Source organism: Hyperolius riggenbachi, chromosome 4 (genome assembly GCF_040937935.1).
Source record: "Hyperolius riggenbachi isolate aHypRig1 chromosome 4, aHypRig1.pri, whole genome shotgun sequence".
NCBI classification, from domain to species: domain Eukaryota; kingdom Metazoa; phylum Chordata; class Amphibia; order Anura; family Hyperoliidae; genus Hyperolius; species Hyperolius riggenbachi.
This window is the reverse complement of record NC_090649.1, coordinates 502,797,754-502,819,894: the sequence shown is the minus strand read 5'-3', so window position 1 is coordinate 502,819,894 and position 22,141 is coordinate 502,797,754. Positions and strand designations below refer to the sequence as shown.

At 47.1% G+C, this 22,141-nt stretch overlaps 1 protein-coding gene across 2 annotated transcripts in view; it reads right to left on the bottom strand.

The window, feature by feature from the left end:
- SPTBN1 (spectrin beta, non-erythrocytic 1) overlaps nucleotides 1-22,141 on the bottom strand; it is a 393,630-nt gene that overhangs the window by 196,194 nt on the left and 175,295 nt on the right. For both annotated transcript variants that reach the window (XM_068233127.1, XM_068233128.1), the window contains one exon: nucleotides 18,373-18,453. In XM_068233127.1, coding sequence (XP_068089228.1) covers nucleotides 18,373-18,453 — 81 coding nt within the window. The remainder of the gene's footprint in view (nucleotides 1-18,372; nucleotides 18,454-22,141) is intronic.

Genomic DNA, 22,141 nt, shown 5'->3' with positions numbered 1-22,141 from the left:
ATGACTGGACCGCAGAGCTTGCAATTCACTAATATTGCAGCGTGTGTTACTAGTGTACAGACAGTATGCAGCCAGCACTATCAGCCATATGACTGGACCACAGAGCTTGCAATTCACTAATATTGCAGCATTTGTTACTAGTGTACAGACAGTATGCAGCCAGCATCAGCCATATGACTGGACCACAGAGCTTGCAATTCACTAATATTGCAGCGTTTGTTACTAGCGTACAGACAGTATGCAGCCAGCACTATCAGCCATATGACTGGACCGCAGAGCTTGCAATTCACTAATATTGCAGCGTTTGTTACTAGTGTACAGACAGTATGCAGCCAGCACTATCAGCCATATGACTGGACCACAGAGCTTGCAATTCACTAATATTGCAGCATTTGTTACTAGTGTACAGACAGTATACAGCCAGCACTATCAGCCATATGACTGGACCACAGAGCTTGCAATTCACTAATATTGCAGCATTTGTTACTAGTGTACAGACAGTATGCAGCCAGCATCAGCCATATGACTGGACCACAGAGCTTGCAATTCACTAATATTGCAGCATTTGTTACTAGTGTACAGACAGTATGCAGCCAGCATCAGCCATATGACTGGACCACAGAGCTTGCAATTCACTAATATTGCAGCGTTTGTTACTAGTGTACAGACAGTATGCAGCCAGCATCAGCCATATGACTGGACCACAGAGCTTGCAATTCACTAATATTGCAGCGTTTGTTACTAGTGTACAGACAGTATGCAGCCAGCATCAGCCATATGACTGGACCACAGAGCTTGCAATTCACTAATACTGCAGCATTTGTTACTAGTGTACAGACAGTATGCAGCCAGCACTATCAGCCATATGACTGGACCACAGAGCTTGCAATTCACTAATATTGCAGCGTTTGTTACTAGTGTACAGACAGTATGCAGCCAGCATCAGCCATATGACTGGACCACAGAGCTTGCAATTCAATAATATTGCAGCGTGTGTTATTAGTGTACAGACAGTATGCAGCCAGCATCAGCCATATGACTGGACCACAGAGCTTGCAATTCACTAATATTGCAGCTTTTGTTACTAGTGTACAGAGAGTATGCAGCCAGCACTATCAGCCATATGACTGGACCACAGAGCTTGCAATTCACTAATATTGCAGCTTTTGTTACTAGTGTACAGACAGTATGCAGCCAGCATCAGCCATATGACTGGACCACAGAGCTTGCAATTCACTAATATTGCAGCATTTGTTACTAGCGTACAGACAGTATGCATCCAGCATCAGCCATATGACTGGACCACAGAGCTTGCAATTCACTAATATTGCAGCATTTGTTACTAGTGTACAGACAGTATGCAGCCAGCATCAGCCATATGACTGGACCACAGAGCTTGCAATTCACTAATATTGCAGCTTTTGTTACTAGTGTACAGACAGTATGCAGCCAGCATCAGCCATATGACTGGACCACAGAGCTTGCAATTCACTAATATTGCAGCATTTGTTACTAGTGTACAGACAGTATGCAGCCAGCATCAGCCATATGACTGGACCACAGAGCTTGCAATTCACTAATATTGCAGCATTTGTTACTAGCGTACAGACAGTATGCATCCAGCATCAGCCATATGACTGGACCACAGAGCTTGCAATTCACTAATATTGCAGCATTTGTTACTAGTGTACAGACAGTATGCAGCCAGCATCAGCCATATGACTGGACCACAGAGCTTGCAATTCACTAATATTGCAGCGTTTGTTACTAGTGTACAGACAGTATGCAGCCAGCATCAGCCATATGACTGGACCACAGAGCTTGCAATTCACTAATATTGCAGCTTTTGTTACTAGTGTACAGACAGTATGCAGCCAGCATCAGCCATATGACTGGACCACAGAGCTTGCAATTCACTAATATTGCAGCATTTGTTACTAGTGTACAGACAGTATGCAGCCAGCATCAGCCATATGACTGGACCACAGAGCTTGCAATTCACTAATATTGCAGCTTTTGTTACTAGTGTACAGACAGTACGCAGCCAGCATCAGCCATATGACTGGACCACAGAGCTTGCAATTCACTAATATTGCAGCTTTTGTTACTAGTGTACAGACAGTATGCAGCCAGCACTATCAGCCATATGACTGGACCACAGAGCTTGCAATTCACTAATATTGCAGCGTTTGTTACTAGTGTACAGACAGTATGCAGCCAGCATCAGCCATATGACTGGACCACAGAGCTTGCAATTCACTAATATTGCAGCGTTTGTTACTAGTGTACAGACAGTATGCAGCCAGCATCAGCCATATGACTGGACCACAGAGCTTGCAATTCACTAATATTGCAGCGTGTGTTACTAGTGTACAGACAGTATGCAGCCAGCACTATCAGCCATATGACTGGACCGCAGAGCTTGCAATTCACTAATATTGCAGCATTTGTTACTAGTGTACAGACAGTATGCAGCCAGCATCAGCCATATGACTGGACCACAGAGCTTGCAATTCACTAATATTGCAGCTTTTGTTACTAGTGTACAGACAGTATGCAGCCAGCATCAGCCATATGACTGGACCACAGAGCTTGCAATTCACTAATATTGCAGCATTTGTTACTAGTGTACAGACAGTATGCAGCCAGCATCAGCCATATGACTGGACCACAGAGCTTGCAATTCACTAATATTGCAGCATTTGTTACTAGCGTACAGACAGTATGCATCCAGCATCAGCCATATGACTGGACCACAGAGCTTGCAATTCACTAATATTGCAGCATTTGTTACTAGTGTACAGACAGTATGCAGCCAGCATCAGCCATATGACTGGACCACAGAGCTTGCAATTCACTAATATTGCAGCTTTTGTTACTAGTGTACAGACAGTATGCAGCCAGCATCAGCCATATGACTGGACCACAGAGCTTGCAATTCACTAATATTGCAGCATTTGTTACTAGTGTACAGACAGTATGCAGCCAGCATCAGCCATATGACTGGACCACAGAGCTTGCAATTCACTAATATTGCAGCTTTTGTTACTAGTGTACAGACAGTACGCAGCCAGCATCAGCCATATGACTGGACCACAGAGCTTGCAATTCACTAATATTGCAGCTTTTGTTACTAGTGTACAGACAGTATGCAGCCAGCACTATCAGCCATATGACTGGACCACAGAGCTTGCAATTCACTAATATTGCAGCGTTTGTTACTAGTGTACAGACAGTATGCAGCCAGCATCAGCCATATGACTGGACCACAGAGCTTGCAATTCACTAATATTGCAGCGTTTGTTACTAGTGTACAGACAGTATGCAGCCAGCATCAGCCATATGACTGGACCACAGAGCTTGCAATTCACTAATATTGCAGCGTGTGTTACTAGTGTACAGACAGTATGCAGCCAGCACTATCAGCCATATGACTGGACCACAGAGCTTGCAATTCACTAATATTGCAGCATTTGTTACTAGTGTACAGACAGTATGCAGCCAGCATCAGCCATATGACTGGACCGCAGAGCTTGCAATTCACTAATATTGCAGCATTTGTTACTAGTGTACAGACAGTATGCAGCCAGCATCAGCCATATGACTGGACCACAGAGCTTGCAATTCACTAATATTGCAGCTTTTGTTACTAGTGTACAGACAGTATGCAGCCAGCATCAGCCATATGACTGGACCACAGAGCTTGCAATTCACTAATATTGCAGCATTTGTTACTAGTGTACAGACAGTATGCAGCCAGCATCAGCCATATGACTGGACCACAGAGCTTGCAATTCACTAATATTGCAGCATTTGTTACTAGTGTACAGACAGTATGCAGCCAGCACTATCAGCCAAATGACTGGACCACAGAGCTTGCAATTCACTAATATTGCAGCTTTTGTTACTAGTGTACAGACAGTATGCAGCCAGCATCAGCCATATGACTGGACCACAGAGCTTGCAATTCACTAATATTGCAGCATTTGTTACTAGTGTACAGACAGTATGCAGCCAGCACTATCAGCCATATGACTGGACCACAGAGCTTGCAATTCACTAATATTGCAGCGTGTGTTACTAGTGTACAGACAGTATGCAGCCAGCATCAGCCATATGACTGGACCACAGAGCTTGCAATTCACTAATATTGCAGCTTTTGTTACTAGTGTACAGAGAGTATGCAGCCAGCATCAGCCATATGACTGGACCACAGAGCTTGCAATTCACTAATATTGCAGCATTTGTTACTAGCGTACAGACAGTATGCAGCCAGCATCAGCCATATGACTGGACCACAGAGCTTGCAATTCACTAATATTGCAGCTTTTGTTACTAGTGTACAGACAGTATGCAGCCAGCATCAGCCATATGACTGGACCACAGAGCTTGCAATTCACTAATATTGCAGCTTTTGTTACTAGTGTACAGACAGTATGCAGCCAGCACTATCAGCCATATGACTGGACCACAGAGCTTGCAATTCACTAATATTGCAGCATTTGTTACTAGTGTACAGACAGTATGCAGCCAGCATCAGCCATATGACTGGACCACAGAGCTTGCAATTCACTAATATTGCAGCGTGTGTTATTAGTGTACAGACAGTATGCAGCCAGCATCAGCCATATGACTGGACCGCAGAGCTTGCAATTCACTAATATTGCAGCTTTTGTTACTAGCGTACAGACAGTATGCAGCCAGCATCAGCCATATGACTGGACCACAGAGCTTGCAATTCACTAATATTGCAGCGTGTGTTATTAGTGTACAGACAGTATGCAGCCAGCATCAGCCATATGACTGGACCACAGAGCTTGCAATTCACTAATATTGCAGCGTTTGTTACTAGTGTACAGACAGTATGCAGCCAGCATCAGCCATATGACTGGACCACAGAGCTTGCAATTCACTAATATTGCAGCTTTTGTTACTAGTGTACAGAGAGTATGCAGCCAGCATCAGCCATATGACTGGACCACAGAGCTTGCAATTCACTAATATTGCAGCGTTTGTTACTAGTGTACAGACAGTATGCAGCCAGCACTATCAGCCATATGACTGGACCACAGAGCTTGCAATTCACTAATATTGCAGCATTTGTTACTAGTGTACAGACAGTATGCAGCCAGCACTATCAGCCATATGACTGGACCACAGAGCTTGCAATTCACTAATATTGCAGCATTTGTTACTAGTGTACAGACAGTATGCAGCCAGCATCAGCCATATGACTGGACCACAGAGCTTGCAATTCACTAATATTGCAGCGTTTGTTACTAGTGTACAGACAGTATGCAGCCAGCACTATCAGCCATATGACTGGACCACAGAGCTTGCAATTCACTAATATTGCAGCTTCTGTTACTAGTGTACAGACAGTATGCAGCCAGCATCAGCCATATGACTGGACCACAGAGCTTGCAATTCACTAATATTGCAGCGTTTGTTACTAGTGTACAGACAGTATGCATCCAGCATCAGCCATATGACTGGACCGCAGAGCTTGCAATTCACTAATATTGCAGCGTTTGTTACTAGCGTACAGACAGTATGCAGCCAGCACTATCAGCCATATGACTGGACCACAGAGCTTGCAATTCACTAATATTGCAGCATTTGTTACTAGTGTACAGACAGTATGCAGCCAGCATCAGCCATATGACTGGACCGCAGAGCTTGCAATTCACTAATATTGCAGCGTTTGTTACTAGTGTACAGACAGTATACAGACAGCATCAGCCATATGACTGGACCACAGAGCTTGCAATTCACTAATATTGCAGCATTTGTTACTAGCGTACAGACAGTATGCAGCCAGCATCAGCCATATGACTGGACCACAGAGCTTGCAATTCACTAATATTGCAGCTTTTGTTACTAGTGTACAGACAGTATGCAGCCAGCACTATCAGCCATATGACTGGACCACAGAGCTTGCAATTCACTAATATTGCAGCTTTTGTTACTAGTGTACAGACAGTATGCAGCCAGCATCAGCCATATGACTGGACCACAGAGCTTGCAATTCACTAATATTGCAGCGTGTGTTACTAGTGTACAGACAGTATGCAGCCAGCATCAGCCATATGACTGGACCACAGAGCTTGCAATTCACTAATATTGCAGCTTTTGTTACTAGTGTACAGACAGTATGCAGCCAGCATCAGCCATATGACTGGACCACAGAGCTTGCAATTCACTAATATTGCAGCGTGTGTTACTAGTGTACAGACAGTATGCAGCCAGCATCAGCCATATGACTGGACCACAGAGCTTGCAATTCACTAATATTGCAGCTTTTGTTACTAGTGTACAGACAGTATGCAGCCAGCACTATCAGCCATATGACTGGACCGCAGAGCTTGCAATTCACTAATATTGCAGCATTTGTTACTAGTGTACAGACAGTATGCAGCCAGCATCAGCCATATGACTGGACCACAGAGCTTGCAATTCACTAATATTGCAGCTTTTGTTACTAGTGTACAGACAGTATGCAGCCAGCATCAGCCATATGACTGGACCACAGAGCTTGCAATTCACTAATATTGCAGCGTGTGTTACTAGTGTACAGACAGTATGCAGCCAGCATCAGCCATATGACTGGACCACAGAGCTTGCAATTCACTAATATTGCAGCTTTTGTTACTAGTGTACAGACAGTATGCAGCCAGCATCAGCCATATGACTGGACCACAGAGCTTGCAATTCACTAATATTGCAGCTTTTGTTACTAGTGTACAGACAGTATGCAGCCAGCACTATCAGCCATATGACTGGACCGCAGAGCTTGCAATTCACTAATATTGCAGCATTTGTTACTAGTGTACAGACAGTATGCAGCCAGCATCAGCCATATGACTGGACCACAGAGCTTGCAATTCACTAATATTGCAGCTTTTGTTACTAGTGTACAGACAGTATGCAGCCAGCATCAGCCATATGACTGGACCACAGAGCTTGCAATTCACTAATATTGCAGCGTGTGTTACTAGTGTACAGACAGTATGCAGCCAGCATCAGCCATATGACTGGACCACAGAGCTTGCAATTCACTAATATTGCAGCTTTTGTTACTAGTGTACAGACAGTATGCAGCCAGCATCAGCCATATGACTGGACCACAGAGCTTGCAATTCACTAATATTGCAGCGTTTGTTACTAGCGTACAGACAGTATGCAGCCAGCACTATCAGCCATATGACTGGACCACAGAGCTTGCAATTCACTAATATTGCAGCGTGTGTTACTAGTGTACAGACAGTATACAGACAGCACTATCAGCCATATGACTGGACCACAGAGCTTGCAATTCACTAATATTGCAGCGTTTGTTACTAGTGTACAGACAGTATGCAGCCAGCATCAGCCATATGACTGGACCACAGAGCTTGCAATTCACTAATATTGCACCTTTTGTTACTAGTGTACAGACAGTATGCAGCCAGCACTATCAGCCATATGACTGGAGCACAGAGCTTGCAATTCACTAATATTGCAGCGTGTGTTACTAGTGTACAGACAGTATACAGACAGCACTATCAGCCATATGACTGGACCACAGAGCTTGCAATTCACTAATATTGCAGCGTTTGTTACTAGTGTACAGACAGTATGCAGCCAGCACTATCAGCCATATGACTGGACCACAGAGCTTGCAATTCACTAATATTGCAGCTTTTGTTACTAGTGTACAGACAGTATACAGACAGCACTATCAGCCATATGACTGGACCACAGAGCTTGCAATTCACTAATATTGCAGCGTGTGTTACTAGTGTACAGACAGTATACAGACAGCACTATCAGCCATATGACTGGACCACAGAGCTTGCAATTCACTAATATTGCAGCGTTTGTTACTAGTGTACAGACAGTATGCAGCCAGCACTATCAGCCATATGACTGGAGCACAGAGCTTGCAATTCACTAATACTGCAGCGTTTGTTACTAGTGTACAGACAGTATGCAGCCAGCATCAGCCATATGACTGGACCACAGAGCTTGCAATTCACTAATATTGCAGCGTTTGTTACTAGTGTACAGACAGTATGCAGCCAGCATCAGCCATATGACTGGACCACAGAGCTTGCAATTCACTAATATTGCAGCATTTGTTACTAGTGTACAGACAGTATGCAGCCAGCATCAGCCATATGACTGGACCACAGAGCTTGCAATTCACTAATATTGCAGCGTTTGTTACTAGTGTACAGAGAGTATGCAGCCAGCACTATCAGCCATATGACTGGACCACAGAGCTTGCAATTCACTAATATTGCAGCATTTGTTACTAGCGTACAGACAGTATGCAGCCAGCACTATCAGCCATATGACTGGACCACAGAGCTTGCAATTCACTAATATTGCAGCATTTGTTACTAGCGTACAGACAGTATGCAGCCAGCACCATCAGCCATATGACTGGACCACAGAGCTTGCAATTCACTAATATTGCAGCATTTGTTACTAGTGTACAGACAGTATGCAGCCAGCACTATCAGCCATATGACTGGACCACAGAGCTTGCAATTCACTAATATTGCAGCGTTTGTTACTAGTGTACAGACAGTATGCAGCCAGCACTATCAGCCATATGACTGGACCACAGAGCTTGCAATTCACTAATATTGCAGCGTTTGTTACTAGTGTACAGAGAGTATGCAGCCAGCATCAGCCATATGACTGGACCACAGAGCTTGCAATTCACTAATATTGCAGCATTTGTTACTAGTGTACAGACAGTATGCAGCCAGCACTATCAGCCATATGACTGGACCACAGAGCTTGCAATTCACTAATATTGCAGCTTTTGTTACTAGCGTACAGACAGTATGCAGCCAGCATCAGCCATATGACTGGACCACAGAGCTTGCAATTCACTAATATTGCAGCATTTGTTACTAGTGTACAGACAGTATGCAGCCAGCACTATCAGCCATATGACTGGACCACAGAGCTTGCAATTCACTAATATTGCAGCTTTTGTTACTAGCGTACAGACAGTATGCAGCCAGCATCAGCCATATGACTGGACCACAGAGCTTGCAATTCACTAATATTGCAGCTTTTGTTACTAGCGTACAGACAGTATGCAGCCAGCATCAGCCATATGACTGGACCGCAGAGCTTGCAATTCACTAATATTGCAGCTTTTGTTACTAGTGTACAGACAGTATGCAGCCAGCACTATCAGCCATATGACTGGACCACAGAGCTTGCAATTCACTAATATTGCAGCATTTGTTACTAGTGTACAGACAGTATGCAGCCAGCACTATCAGCCATATGACTGGACCACAGAGCTTGCAATTCACTAATATTGCAGCTTTTGTTACTAGTGTACAGACAGTATGCAGCCAGCATCAGCCATATGACTGGACCACAGAGCTTGCAATTCACTAATATTGCAGCGTTTGTTACTAGTGTACAGACAGTATGCAGCCAGCACTATCAGCCATATGACTGGACCGCAGAGCTTGCAATTCACTAATATTGCAGCGTTTGTTACTAGCGTACAGACAGTATGCAGCCAGCATCAGCCATATGACTGGACCACAGAGCTTGCAATTCACTAATATTGCAGCTTTTGTTACTAGTGTACAGACAGTATGCAGCCAGCATCAGCCATATGACTGGACCACAGAGCTTGCAATTCACTAATATTGCAGCGTGTGTTACTAGTGTACAGAGAGTATGCAGCCAGCACTATCAGCCATATGACTGGACCACAGAGCTTGCAATTCACTAATATTGCAGCTTGTTACTAGTGTACAGACAGTATGCAGCCAGCATCAGCCATATGACTGGACCGCAGAGCTTGCAATTCACTAATATTGCAGCTTTTGTTACTAGTGTACAGACAGTATGCAGCCAGTATCAGCCATATGACTGGACCACAGAGCTTGCAATTCACTAATATTGCAGCTTTTGTTACTAGTGTACAGAGAGTATGCAGCCAGCACTATCAGCCATATGACTGGACCACAGAGCTTGCAATTCACTAATATTGCAGCGTTTGTTACTAGCGTACAGACAGTATGCAGCCAGCATCAGCCATATGACTGGACCACAGAGCTTGCAATTCACTAATATTGCAGCTTTTGTTACTAGTGTACAGACAGTATGCAGCCAGCATCAGCCATATGACTGGACCACAGAGCTTGCAATTCACTAATATTGCAGCGTTTGTTACTAGTGTACAGACAGTATGCAGCCAGCATCAGCCATATGACTGGACCACAGAGCTTGCAATTCACTAATATTGCAGCTTTCGTTACTAGTGTACAGACAGTATGCAGCCAGCACTATCAGCCATATGACTGGACCACAGAGCTTGCAATTCACTAATATTGCAGCATTTGTTACTAGTGTACAGACAGTATGCAGCCAGCACTATCAGCCATATGACTGGACCACAGAGCTTGCAATTCACTAATATTGCAGCTTTTGTTACTAGTGTACAGACAGTATGCAGCCAGCACTATCAGCCATATGACTGGACCACAGAGCTTGCAATTCACTAATATTGCAGCATTTGTTACTAGTGTACAGACAGTATGCAGCCAGCACTATCAGCCATATGACTGGACCACAGAGCTTGCAATTCACTAATATTGCAGTGTTTGTTACTAGTGTACAGACAGTATGCAGCCAGCATCAGCCATATGACTGGACCACAGAGCTTGCAATTCACTAATATTGCAGCGTTTGTTACTAGTGTACAGACAGTATGCAGCCAGCATCAGCCATATGACTGGACCGCAGAGCTTGCAATTCACTAATATTGCAGCATTTGTTACTAGTGTACAGACAGTATGCAGCCAGCACTATCAGCCATATGACTGGACCACAGAGCTTGCAATTCACTAATATTGCAGCGTTTGTTACTAGTGTACAGACAGTATGCAGCCAGCACTATCAGCCATATGACTGGACCGCAGAGCTTGCAATTCACTAATATTGCAGCATTTGTTACTAGTGTACAGACAGTATGCAGCCAGCATCAGCCATATGACTGGACCACAGAGCTTGCAATTCACTAATATTGCAGCTTTTGTTACTAGTGTACAGACAGTATGCAGCCAGCACTATCAGCCATATGACTGGACCACAGAGCTTGCAATTCACTAATATTGCAGCGTTTGTTACTAGTGTACAGACAGTATGCAGCCAGCATCAGCCATATGACTGGACCACAGAGCTTGCAATTCACTAATATTGCAGCGTGTGTTACTAGTGTACAGACAGTATGCAGCCAGCATCAGCCATATGACTGGACCACAGAGCTTGCAATTCCCTAATATTGCAGCGTGTGTTACTAGTGTACAGACAGTATGCAGCCAGCATCAGCCATATGACTGGACCACAGAGCTTGCAATTCACTAATATTGCAGCGTTTGTTACTAGTGTACAGACAGTATGCAGCCAGCATCAGCCATATGACTGGACCACAGAGCTTGCAATTCACTAATATTGCAGCTTTTGTTACTAGTGTACAGAGAGTATGCAGCCAGCATCAGCCATATGACTGGACCACAGAGCTTGCAATTCACTAATATTGCAGCATTTGTTACTAGCGTACAGACAGTATGCAGCCAGCACTATCAGCCATATGACTGGACCACAGAGCTTGCAATTCACTAATATTGCAGCTTTTGTTACTAGTGTACAGACAGTATGCAGCCAGCACTATCAGCCATATGACTGGACCGCAGAGCTTGCAATTCACTAATATTGCAGCATTTGTTACTAGTGTACAGACAGTATGCAGCCAGCACTATCAGCCATATGACTGGACCACAGAGCTTGCAATTCACTAATATTGCAGCGTGTGTTACTAGTGTACAGACAGTATACAGCCAGCACTATCAGCCATATGACTGGACCACAGAGCTTGCAATTCACTAATATTGCAGCGTGTGTTACTAGTGTACAGACAGTATGCAGCCAGCATCAGCCATATGACTGGACCACAGAGCTTGCAATTCAATAATATTGCAGCGTTTGTTACTAGCGTACAGACAGTATGCAGCCAGCATCAGCCATATGACTGGACCACAGAGCTTGCAATTCACTAATATTGCAGCTTTTGTTACTAGTGTACAGACAGTATGCAGCCAGCACTATCAGCCATATGACTGGACCACAGAGCTTGCAATTCACTAATATTGCAGCGTGTGTTACTAGTGTACAGACAGTATGCAGCCAGCATCAGCCATATGACTGGACCACAGAGCTTGCAATTCAATAATATTGCAGCGTTTGTTACTAGCGTACAGACAGTATGCAGCCAGCATCAGCCATATGACTGGACCACAGAGCTTGCAATTCACTAATATTGCAGCGTTTGTTACTAGTGTACAGACAGTATGCAGCCAGCATCAGCCATATGACTGGACCACAGAGCTTGCAATTCAATAATATTGCAGCTTTTGTTACTAGTGTACAGACAGTATGCAGCCAGCACTATCAGCCATATGACTGGACCACAGAGCTTGCAATTCACTAATATTGCAGCTTTTGTTACTAGTGTACAGACAGTATGCAGCCAGCACTATCAGCCATATGACTGGACCACAGAGCTTGCAATTCACTAATATTGCAGCATTTGTTACTAGTGTACAGACAGTATGCAGCCAGCACTATCAGCCATATGACTGGACCACAGAGCTTGCAATTCACTAATATTGCAGCATTTGTTACTAGTGTACAGACAGTATGCAGCCAGCACTATCAGCCATATGACTGGACCACAGAGCTTGCAATTCACTAATATTGCAGCGTTTGTTACTAGTGTACAGACAGTATACAGCCAGCATCAGCCATATGACTGGACCGCAGAGCTTGCAATTCACTAATATTGCAGCATTTGTTACTAGTGTACAGACAGTATGCAGCCAGCATCAGCCATATGACTGGACCACAGAGCTTGCAATTCACTAATATTGCAGCGTTTGTTACTAGCGTACAGACAGTATGCAGCCAGCACTATCAGCCATATGACTGGACCACAGAGCTTGCAATTCACTAATATTGCAGCGTTTGTTACTAGTGTACAGACAGTATGCAGCCAGCATCAGCCATATGACTGGACCACAGAGCTTGCAATTCACTAATATTGCAGCTTTTGTTACTAGTGTACAGACAGTATGCAGCCAGCACTATCAGCCATATGACTGGACCACAGAGCTTGCAATTCACTAATATTGCAGCGTGTGTTACTAGTGTACAGACAGTATGCAGCCAGCACTATCAGCCATATGACTGGACCACAGAGCTTGCAATTCACTAATATTGCAGCATTTGTTACTAGTGTACAGACAGTATGCAGCCAGCATCAGCCATATGACTGGACCACAGAGCTTGCAATTCACTAATATTGCAGCGTTTGTTACTAGTGTACAGACAGTATACAGCCAGCATCAGCCATATGACTGGACCACAGAGCTTGCAATTCACTAATATTGCAGCTTTTGTTACTAGTGTACAGACAGTATGCAGCCAGCACTATCAGCCATATGACTGGACCACAGAGCTTGCAATTCACTAATATTGCAGCTTTTGTTACTAGTGTACAGACAGTATGCAGCCAGCACTATCAGCCATATGACTGGACCACAGAGCTTGCAATTCACTAATATTGCAGCTTTTGTTACTAGCGTACAGACAGTATGCAGCCAGACTCAGCCATATGACTGGACCGCAGAGCTTGCAATTCACTAATATTGCAGCTTTTGTTACTAGCGTACAGACAGTATGCAGCCAGACTCAGCCATATGACTGGACCACAGAGCTTGCAATTCACTAATATTGCAGCTTGTTACTAGTGTACAGAGAGTATGCAGCCAGCACTATCAGCCATATGACTGGACCACAGAGCTTGCAATTCACTAATACTGCAGCATTTGTTACTAGTGTACAGACAGTATGCAGCCAGCATCAGCCATATGACTGGACCACAGAGCTTGCAATTCACTAATATTGCAGCTTTTGTTACTAGTGTACAGACAGTATGCAGCCAGCACTATCAGCCATATGACTGGACAACAGAGCTTGCAATTCACTAATATTGCAGCTTTTGTTACTAGTGTACAGACAGTATGCAGCCAGCATCAGCCATATGACTGGACCACAGAGCTTGCAATTCACTAATATTGCAGCTTTTGTTACTAGTGTACAGACAGTATGCAGCCAGCATCAGCCATATGACTGGACCACAGAGCTTGCAATTCACTAATATTGCAGCGTTTGTTACTAGTGTACAGACAGTATGCAGCCAGCATCAGCCATATGACTGGACCACAGAGCTTGCAATTCACTAATATTGCAGCTTTTGTTACTAGTGTACAGACAGTATGCAGCCAGCACTATCAGCCATATGACTGGACCACAGAGCTTGCAATTCACTAATATTGCAGCGTTTGTTACTAGTGTACAGACAGTATGCAGCCAGCACTATCAGCCATATGACTGGACCACAGAGCTTGCAATTCACTAATATTGCAGCTTTTGTTACTAGTGTACAGAGAGTATGCAGCCAGCATCAGCCATATGACTGGACCACAGAGCTTGCAATTCACTAATATTGCAGCGTTTGTTACTAGCGTACAGACAGTATGCAGCCAGCACTATCAGCCATATGACTGGACCACAGAGCTTGCAATTCACTAATATTGCAGCGTTTGTTACTAGTGTACAGACAGTATGCAGCCAGCATCAGCCATATGACTGGACCACAGAGCTTGCAATTCACTAATATTGCAGCGTTTGTTACTAGTGTACAGACAGTATGCAGCCAGCATCAGCCATATGACTGGACCACAGAGCTTGCAATTCACTAATATTGCAGCATTTGTTACTAGTGTACAGACAGTATGCAGCCAGCACTATCAGCCATATGACTGGACCACAGAGCTTGCAATTCACTAATATTGCAGCGTTTGTTACTAGTGTACAGACAGTATGCAGCCAGCATCAGCCATATGACTGGACCACAGAGCTTGCAATTCACTAATATTGCAGCGTTTGTTACTAGTGTACAGACAGTATGCAGCCAGCACTATCAGCCATATGACTGGACCACAGAGCTTGCAATTCACTAATATTGCAGCGTTTGTTACTAGTGTACAGAGAGTATGCAGCCAGCATCAGCCATATGACTGGACCACAGAGCTTGCAATTCACTAATATTGCAGCGTTTGTTACTAGCGTACAGACAGTATGCAGCCAGCACTATCAGCCATATGACTGGACCACAGAGCTTGCAATTCACTAATATTGCAGCGTTTGTTACTAGTGTACAGACAGTATGCAGCCAGCATCAGCCATATGACTGGACCACAGAGCTTGCAATTCACTAATATTGCAGCGTGTGTTACTAGTGTACAGACAGTATGCAGCCAGCATCAGCCATATGACTGGACCACAGAGCTTGCAATTCACTAATATTGCAGCGTTTGTTACTAGTGTACAGACAGTATGCAGCCAGCATCAGCCATATGACTGGACCACAGAGCTTGCAATTCACTAATATTGCAGCATTTGTTACTAGTGTACAGACAGTATGCAGCCAGCACTATCAGCCATATGACTGGACCACAGAGCTTGCAATTCACTAATATTGCAGCGTGTGTTACTAGTGTACAGACAGTATGCAGCCAGCATCAGCCATATGACTGGACCACAGAGCTTGCAATTCACTAATATTGCAGCTTTTGTTACTAGTGTACAGACAGTATGCAGCCAGCACTATCAGCCATATGACTGGACCACAGAGCTTGCAATTCACTAATATTGCAGCGTGTGTTACTAGTGTACAGACAGTATGCAGCCAGCATCAGCCATATGACTGGACCACAGAGCTTGCAATTCACTAATATTGCAGCGTTTGTTACTAGTGTACAGACAGTATGCAGCCAGCACTATCAGCCATATGACTGGACCACAGAGCTTGCAATTCACTAATATTGCAGCATTTGTTACTAGTGTACAGACAGTATGCAGCCAGCATCTGCCATATGACTGGACCACAGAGCTTGCAATTCACTAATATTGCAGCTTTTGTTACTAGTGTACAGACAGTATGCAGCCAGCATCAGCCATATGACTGGACCACAGAGCTTGCAATTCACTAATATTGCAGCTTTTGTTACTAGTGTACAGACAGTATGCAGCCAGCATCAGCCATATGACTGGACCACAGAGCTTGCAATTCACTAATATTGCAGCTTTTGTTACTAGTGTACAGACAGTATGCAGCCAGCATCAGCCATATGACTGGACCACAGAGCTTGCAATTCACTAATATTGCAGCGTTTGTTACTAGCGTACAGACAGTATGCAGCCAGCATCAGCCATATGACTGGACCACAGAGCTTGCAATTCACTAATATTGCAGCGTTTGTTACTAGCGTACAGACAGTATGCAGCCAGCATCAGCCATATGACTGGACCACAGAGCTTGCAATTCACTAATATTGCAGCGTTTGTTACTAGCGTACAGACAGTATGCAGCCAGCACTATCAGCCATATGACTGAAGACACAAAACAAACCAGCAAAACTACGTGTAAATTAATCTGCCATCTGTCACCACGATTATCCCGGTTATTATATAATACGCTCCATAAAACTGTCACGAGAAAAGCAGAATTCACACAATGGCGGAATGTAAACACTCCTCACTGTAGCCTCAATTATTTCTTCACAGAATGGAAGCCAGACACTAATCCGGAGACTGTTTAGGTTGGACACCCAACAAGTGGCCTGAATTATAAGACGATGGCGGTGGAATGACGTACTGCCAGAGATAAATAACAGCAATGAATAGCGGGATAAGGGATATTTCCTGGCACATAATGAACGTCTGTCTCTGAAGGCCTCTAACCCTGACACAACCTCAGCGGCCCCAACATATACTGGCTGGAGGAACTCATCAGGGAGATTTCCTTTCTGGTGCGAGTCCCGGCTTGTCACAGCGAGACCCTGACACAACCTCAGCGGCCCCAACATATACTGGCTGGAGGAACTCATCAGGGAGATTTCCTTTCTGGTGCGAGTCCCGGAGAACCCCCCAGCTTGTCACAGCGAGACCCCGACACAACCTCAGCGGCCCCAAGATATACTGGCTGGAGGAACTCATCAGGGAGATTTCCTTTCTGGTGCGAGTCCCGGCTTGTCACAGCGAGACCCTGACAGGCTGTGATCCGTGGACAATCGCTTCTCAACGGGCTGATAATTCACGGAGGTCATCAGAGAGTCATTCCTAAAAGGTAATACTGGAATCGGAGAAATGAGCTGCTAACATGCTCAGTTCCTTCTGCTCCAGGTGGACTCTACACATTGCAAGGATTTCACTCTATTGTCACATGCTGAATGGGAGCGTCTGCTTACACTACATTCATAGGCAGATACATCATTGATGACATCACAGGAAGTTCTGCAGCTCCAGCGACGCTTCGACTTTCTTAGGGAAGCCTCCATAAATTCTAAGAGGGGGGCTTTGGCGATAGGACTAGTCTTTAAATAATCTGCATAATATCTGACATTTTTCATCCTATTCAAAACAAAACAGATGTTTCAAAATGTATTTGTGATCTGTAGTGATGTTTCCTTATATCTTCCTCCGTCCAATTAGGCTGGGATCAATAACTGGCTGTATTGGGTCATTACTGTCCAATATGTAAAGAGAAGAACCGAGAGCCAAATATAGTGTAGTAGGTTATGATAATGGGTTAATAGGAGAAGAGTACAAATCCTCCAGGTAACCACTGTACAGGCAGGTGAGGAGATTATCCTGTCCCCACTCAGGAATAAGAAGTCGCTCTCTGTAGATAGGAGAAAGATGGGGTATCCCCCTCCACCAAGGGTGGATATAAATATACCGTGACGAGAACAGAGGCGCCAAAAGAGTAAAAACAGTAGTTAAAATTTTTTTAAATTGCTTAGGAGGCAGTGGTGGACTTACCTCCTACATGCAGACACAACAAGCTGTGTATTTTTTGAACATCATAAATTTATTGGTACACTCCGGGGGGTAGTCGCACTGACGTCACTTCCGGAAGTGACGTCAGCCGCTAGAGCGAGAAGGCTGCAATGGAACGCAAGGAAGAAGGTATGTATCTTGCCGCCTCCGCTGCTGCCCGCTGCCCACACACGGTAACTAGTGGGGGGGGGGGGGGCGTAGAGGGGAGAGCCCCGAGGTGAGGGAGAGGGGGGGAACTTCCCCCTCATGCTGCCACCCCTCCAGCCCCCACAAAACGGCCCTGAGTGGGCCCCAGGGAGGGCCCCCCCGCGGGCGCAGGGGCTGCAGGACCTATTGTTACGCCCCTGAGCACGGTATGATTTATCATTCTGGGCTGAAGCTCACCTGTGTTTATGGATGAGAGCGTTGAATGCCATTCCGTCCCTCCAGCTGGTGGTAAAGTTATGTATATTCACATTTGGATATCTGAAAGAGGCACAAGAAGCAATCATGTCAGCATGGCAATGTGGCAGATCAGCAGCTGCAAGAAATCATCAGTGATGCACCAGAAAGGTTGAGGAATATTTAGAGAAGGCTTTTATCTGTGACAATGAATCAGGTGATACAGTTAACTACACCCTGAGAAAGCTCCCATGCAAAGCGGGTGAAATGAGTTAGCTACAAGTGGGTAAAATGTGTTAGCTGCAGCGGGGAGAGACGGGTGAAATGCGTTAGTTGCAGCGGGGAGAGACGGGTGAAATGCATTAGCTGCAGCGGGGGAGGTGTGGGTGAAATGCATTAGCTGCAGCGGGAGAGGTGTGGGTGAAATGCGTTAGCTGCAGCGGGGAGAGGCGGGTGAAATGCATTGGCTGCAGCGGGGGAGGTGCGGGTGAAATGCATTAGCTGCAGCGAGGAGAGGCGGGTGAAATGCGTTAGCTGCAGCGGGGGAGGTGTGGGTGAAATGCGTTAGCTGCAGTGGGGGAGGTGCGGGTGAAATGCGTTAGCTGCAGCGGGGGAGGTGCGGGTGAAATGCGTTAGCTGCAGCGGGGGAGGTGCGGGTGAAATGCGTTAGCTGCAGCGGGGGAGGTGCGGGTGAAATGCGTTAGCTGCAGCGGGGAGAGGCGGGTGAATTGTGTTAGCTGCAGCGGGGGAGGAGCGGGTGAATTGCGTTAGCTGCAGCGGGGAGAGGCGGGTGAAATGCGTTAGCTGCAGCGGGGAGAGGCGGGTGAATTGCATTTGCAGCAGCGGGGGAGGTGCGGGTGAATTGCATTAGCTGCAGCGGGGGAGGTGCGGGTGAAATGCATTAGCTGCAGCGGGGGAGAGGTGGGTGAAATGTGTTAGCTGCAGCGGGGAGAGGCGGGTGAAATGCGTTAGCTGCAGCGGGGAGAGGCGGGTGAAATGCGTTAGCTGCAGCGGGGGAGAGGTGGGTAAAATGCGTTAGCTGCAGCGGGGGAGAGGCGGGTGAAATGCGTTAGCTGCAGCGGGGGAGGTGCGGGTGAAATGCATTAGCTGCAGCGGGGGAGGTGTGGGTGAAATGCGTTAGCTGCAGCGGGGAGAGGCGGGTGAAATGCGTTAGCTGCAGCGGGGAGAGGCGGGTGAATTGCATTTGCAGCAGCGGGGGAGGTGTGGGTGAAATGCATTAGCTGCAGTGGGGGAGGTGTGGGTGAAATGTGTTAGCTGCAGCGGGGAGAGGTGGGTGAAATTCATTAGCTGCAGTGGGGGAGGTGTGGGTGAAATGTGTTAGCTGAAGCGGGGGAGGTGTGGGTGAAATGTGTTAGCTGCAGCGGGGGAGGTGTGGGTGAATTGCGTTAGCTGCAGCGGGGAGAGGCAGGTGAAATGCGTTAGCTGCAGCGGGGGAGGTGCGGGTGAAATGCGTTAGCTGCAGCAGGGAGAGGCGGGTGAAATGCGTTAGCTGCAGCGGGGAGAGGCGGGTGAAATGCGTTAGCTGCAGCGGGGAGAGGCGGGTGAAATGCGTTAGCAGCAGCGGGGAGAGGCGGGTGAAATGCGTTAGCTGCAGCGGGGAGAGGCGGGTGAAATGCGTTAGCTGCAGCGGGGAGAGGCGGGTGAAATGCGTTAGCTGCAGCGGGGAGAGGCGGGTGAAATGCATTAGTTGCAGCGGGGGAGGTGCGGGTGAAATGCATTATCTGCAGCGGGGAGAGGCGGGTGAAATGTGTTAGCTGCAGCGGAGGATGTGTGGGTGAAATGTGTTAGCTGCAGCGGGGGAGGTGTGGGTGAAATGTGTTAGCTGCAGCGGGGAGAGGCGGGTGAAATGCGTTAGCTGCAGCGGGGAGAGGCGGGTGAAATGCATTAGCTGCAGCGGGGGAGGTGCGGGTGAAATGCATTAGCTGCAGCGGGGAGAGGCGGGTGAAAAGTCATTAGCTGCAGCGGGGGAGGTGTGGGTGAAATGCGTTAGCTGCAGCGGGGAGAGGTGCAGTGAAATGCGTTAGCTGCAGCGGGGGAGGTGTGGGTGAAATGCATTAGCTGCAGCGGGGAGAGGCGGGTGAAATGCGTTAGCTGCAGCGGGGAAAGGTGTGGTGAAATGCGTTAGCTGCAGCGGGGGAGGTGTGGGTGAAATGCATTAGCTGCAGCGGGGGAGAGGTGGGTGAAATGTGTTCGCTGCAGCAGGGGAGAGGTGGGTGAAATGTGTTCGCTGCAGCGGGGAGAGGCGGGTGAAATGCGTTAGCTGCAGCGGGGAAAGGTGCGGTGAAATGCGTTAGCTGCAGCGGGGGAGGTGTGGGTGAAATGCATTAGCTGCAGCGGGGGAGAGGTGGGTGAAATGTGTTCGCTGCAGCGGGGAGAGGCGGGTGAAATGCGTTAGCTGCAGCGGGGAGAGACGGGTGAAATGCGTTAGCTGCAGTGGGGAGAAATAGCTTGAGGACTCTGCTGACAATCCAGAGACATTCCACGTCTAGCCTGGATGTGGCATCTTTATCAACAGATATCTTCATACCGCAGTGACAGCCAGAGGGGAGTGTCTGGTGGTGTACAGAGGGGCTGTGTGATAGCAGGGCTGGTCCTGAGCTGCTGGCACGACTGGGGGGCTATCTGATATGGGGGTCTGTCATGGAGGGGGGAGGATGACAGCACTGAGGCTGGTACTGAGCTGCTGACTGTGACGTTGTCTGATCCCGGGGTCTGTCATGGAGGGGGGAGGATCACAGTACTGTGGGTGGTCCTGAGCTACTGACTGTGACTGGGGGGCTGTCTGATACAGGGGTCTGTCATGGAGGGGGGGAGGATGACAGTACTAAGGCTGGTACTGAGCTGCTGACTCTGACTGGGTATCTGATACAGGGGTCTGTCATGGAGGAGGGAGGATGACAGTACTGAGGGTGGTCCTGAGCTACTGACTGTGACTGGGGGGCTGTCTGATACAGGGGTCTGTCATGGAGGGGGGAGGATGACAGTACTAAGGCTGGTACTGAGCTGCTGACTCTGACTGGGTACCTGATACAGGGGTTACAGGGGTCTGTCATGGAGGGGGGAGGATGACAGTACTGAGGGTGGTCCTGAGCCGCTGACTGTGACTGGGGGGGGGGGCTATCTGATACGGGGGTCTGTCATGGAGGGGGGAGGATGACAGTACTGAGGCTGGTCCTGAGCTGCTGACTGTGACGCTGTCTGATCCCGGGGTCTGTCATGGAGGGGGGAGGATCACAGTACTGTGGGTGGTCCTGAGCTACTGACTGTGACTGGGGGGCTGTCTGATACGGGGGTCTGTCATGGAGGGGGGAGGATGACAGTACTGAGGCTGGTCCTGAGCTGCTGACTGACTGGGGGGCTGTCTGATACGGGGGTCTGTCATGGAGGGGGGAGGATGACAGTACTGAGGCTGGTCCTGAGTTGCTGACTGTGACTGGGGGGCTGTCTGATCCCGGGGTCTGTCATGGAGAGGGGAGGATGACAGTACTGTGGGTGGTCCTGCTGACTGTGACTGGGGGGCTGTCTGATACGGGGGTCTGTCATGGAGAGGGGAGGATGACAGTACTGAGGCTGGTCCTGAGCTGCTGACTGTGACTGGGGGGCTGTCTGATACGGGGGTCTGTCATGGAGGGGGGAGGATGACAGTACTGAGGCTGGTCCTGAGCTGCTGACTGAGACTGGGGGGATGTCTGATACGGGGGTCTGTCATGGAGAGGGGAGGATGACAGTACTGAGGCTGGTCCTGAGCTGC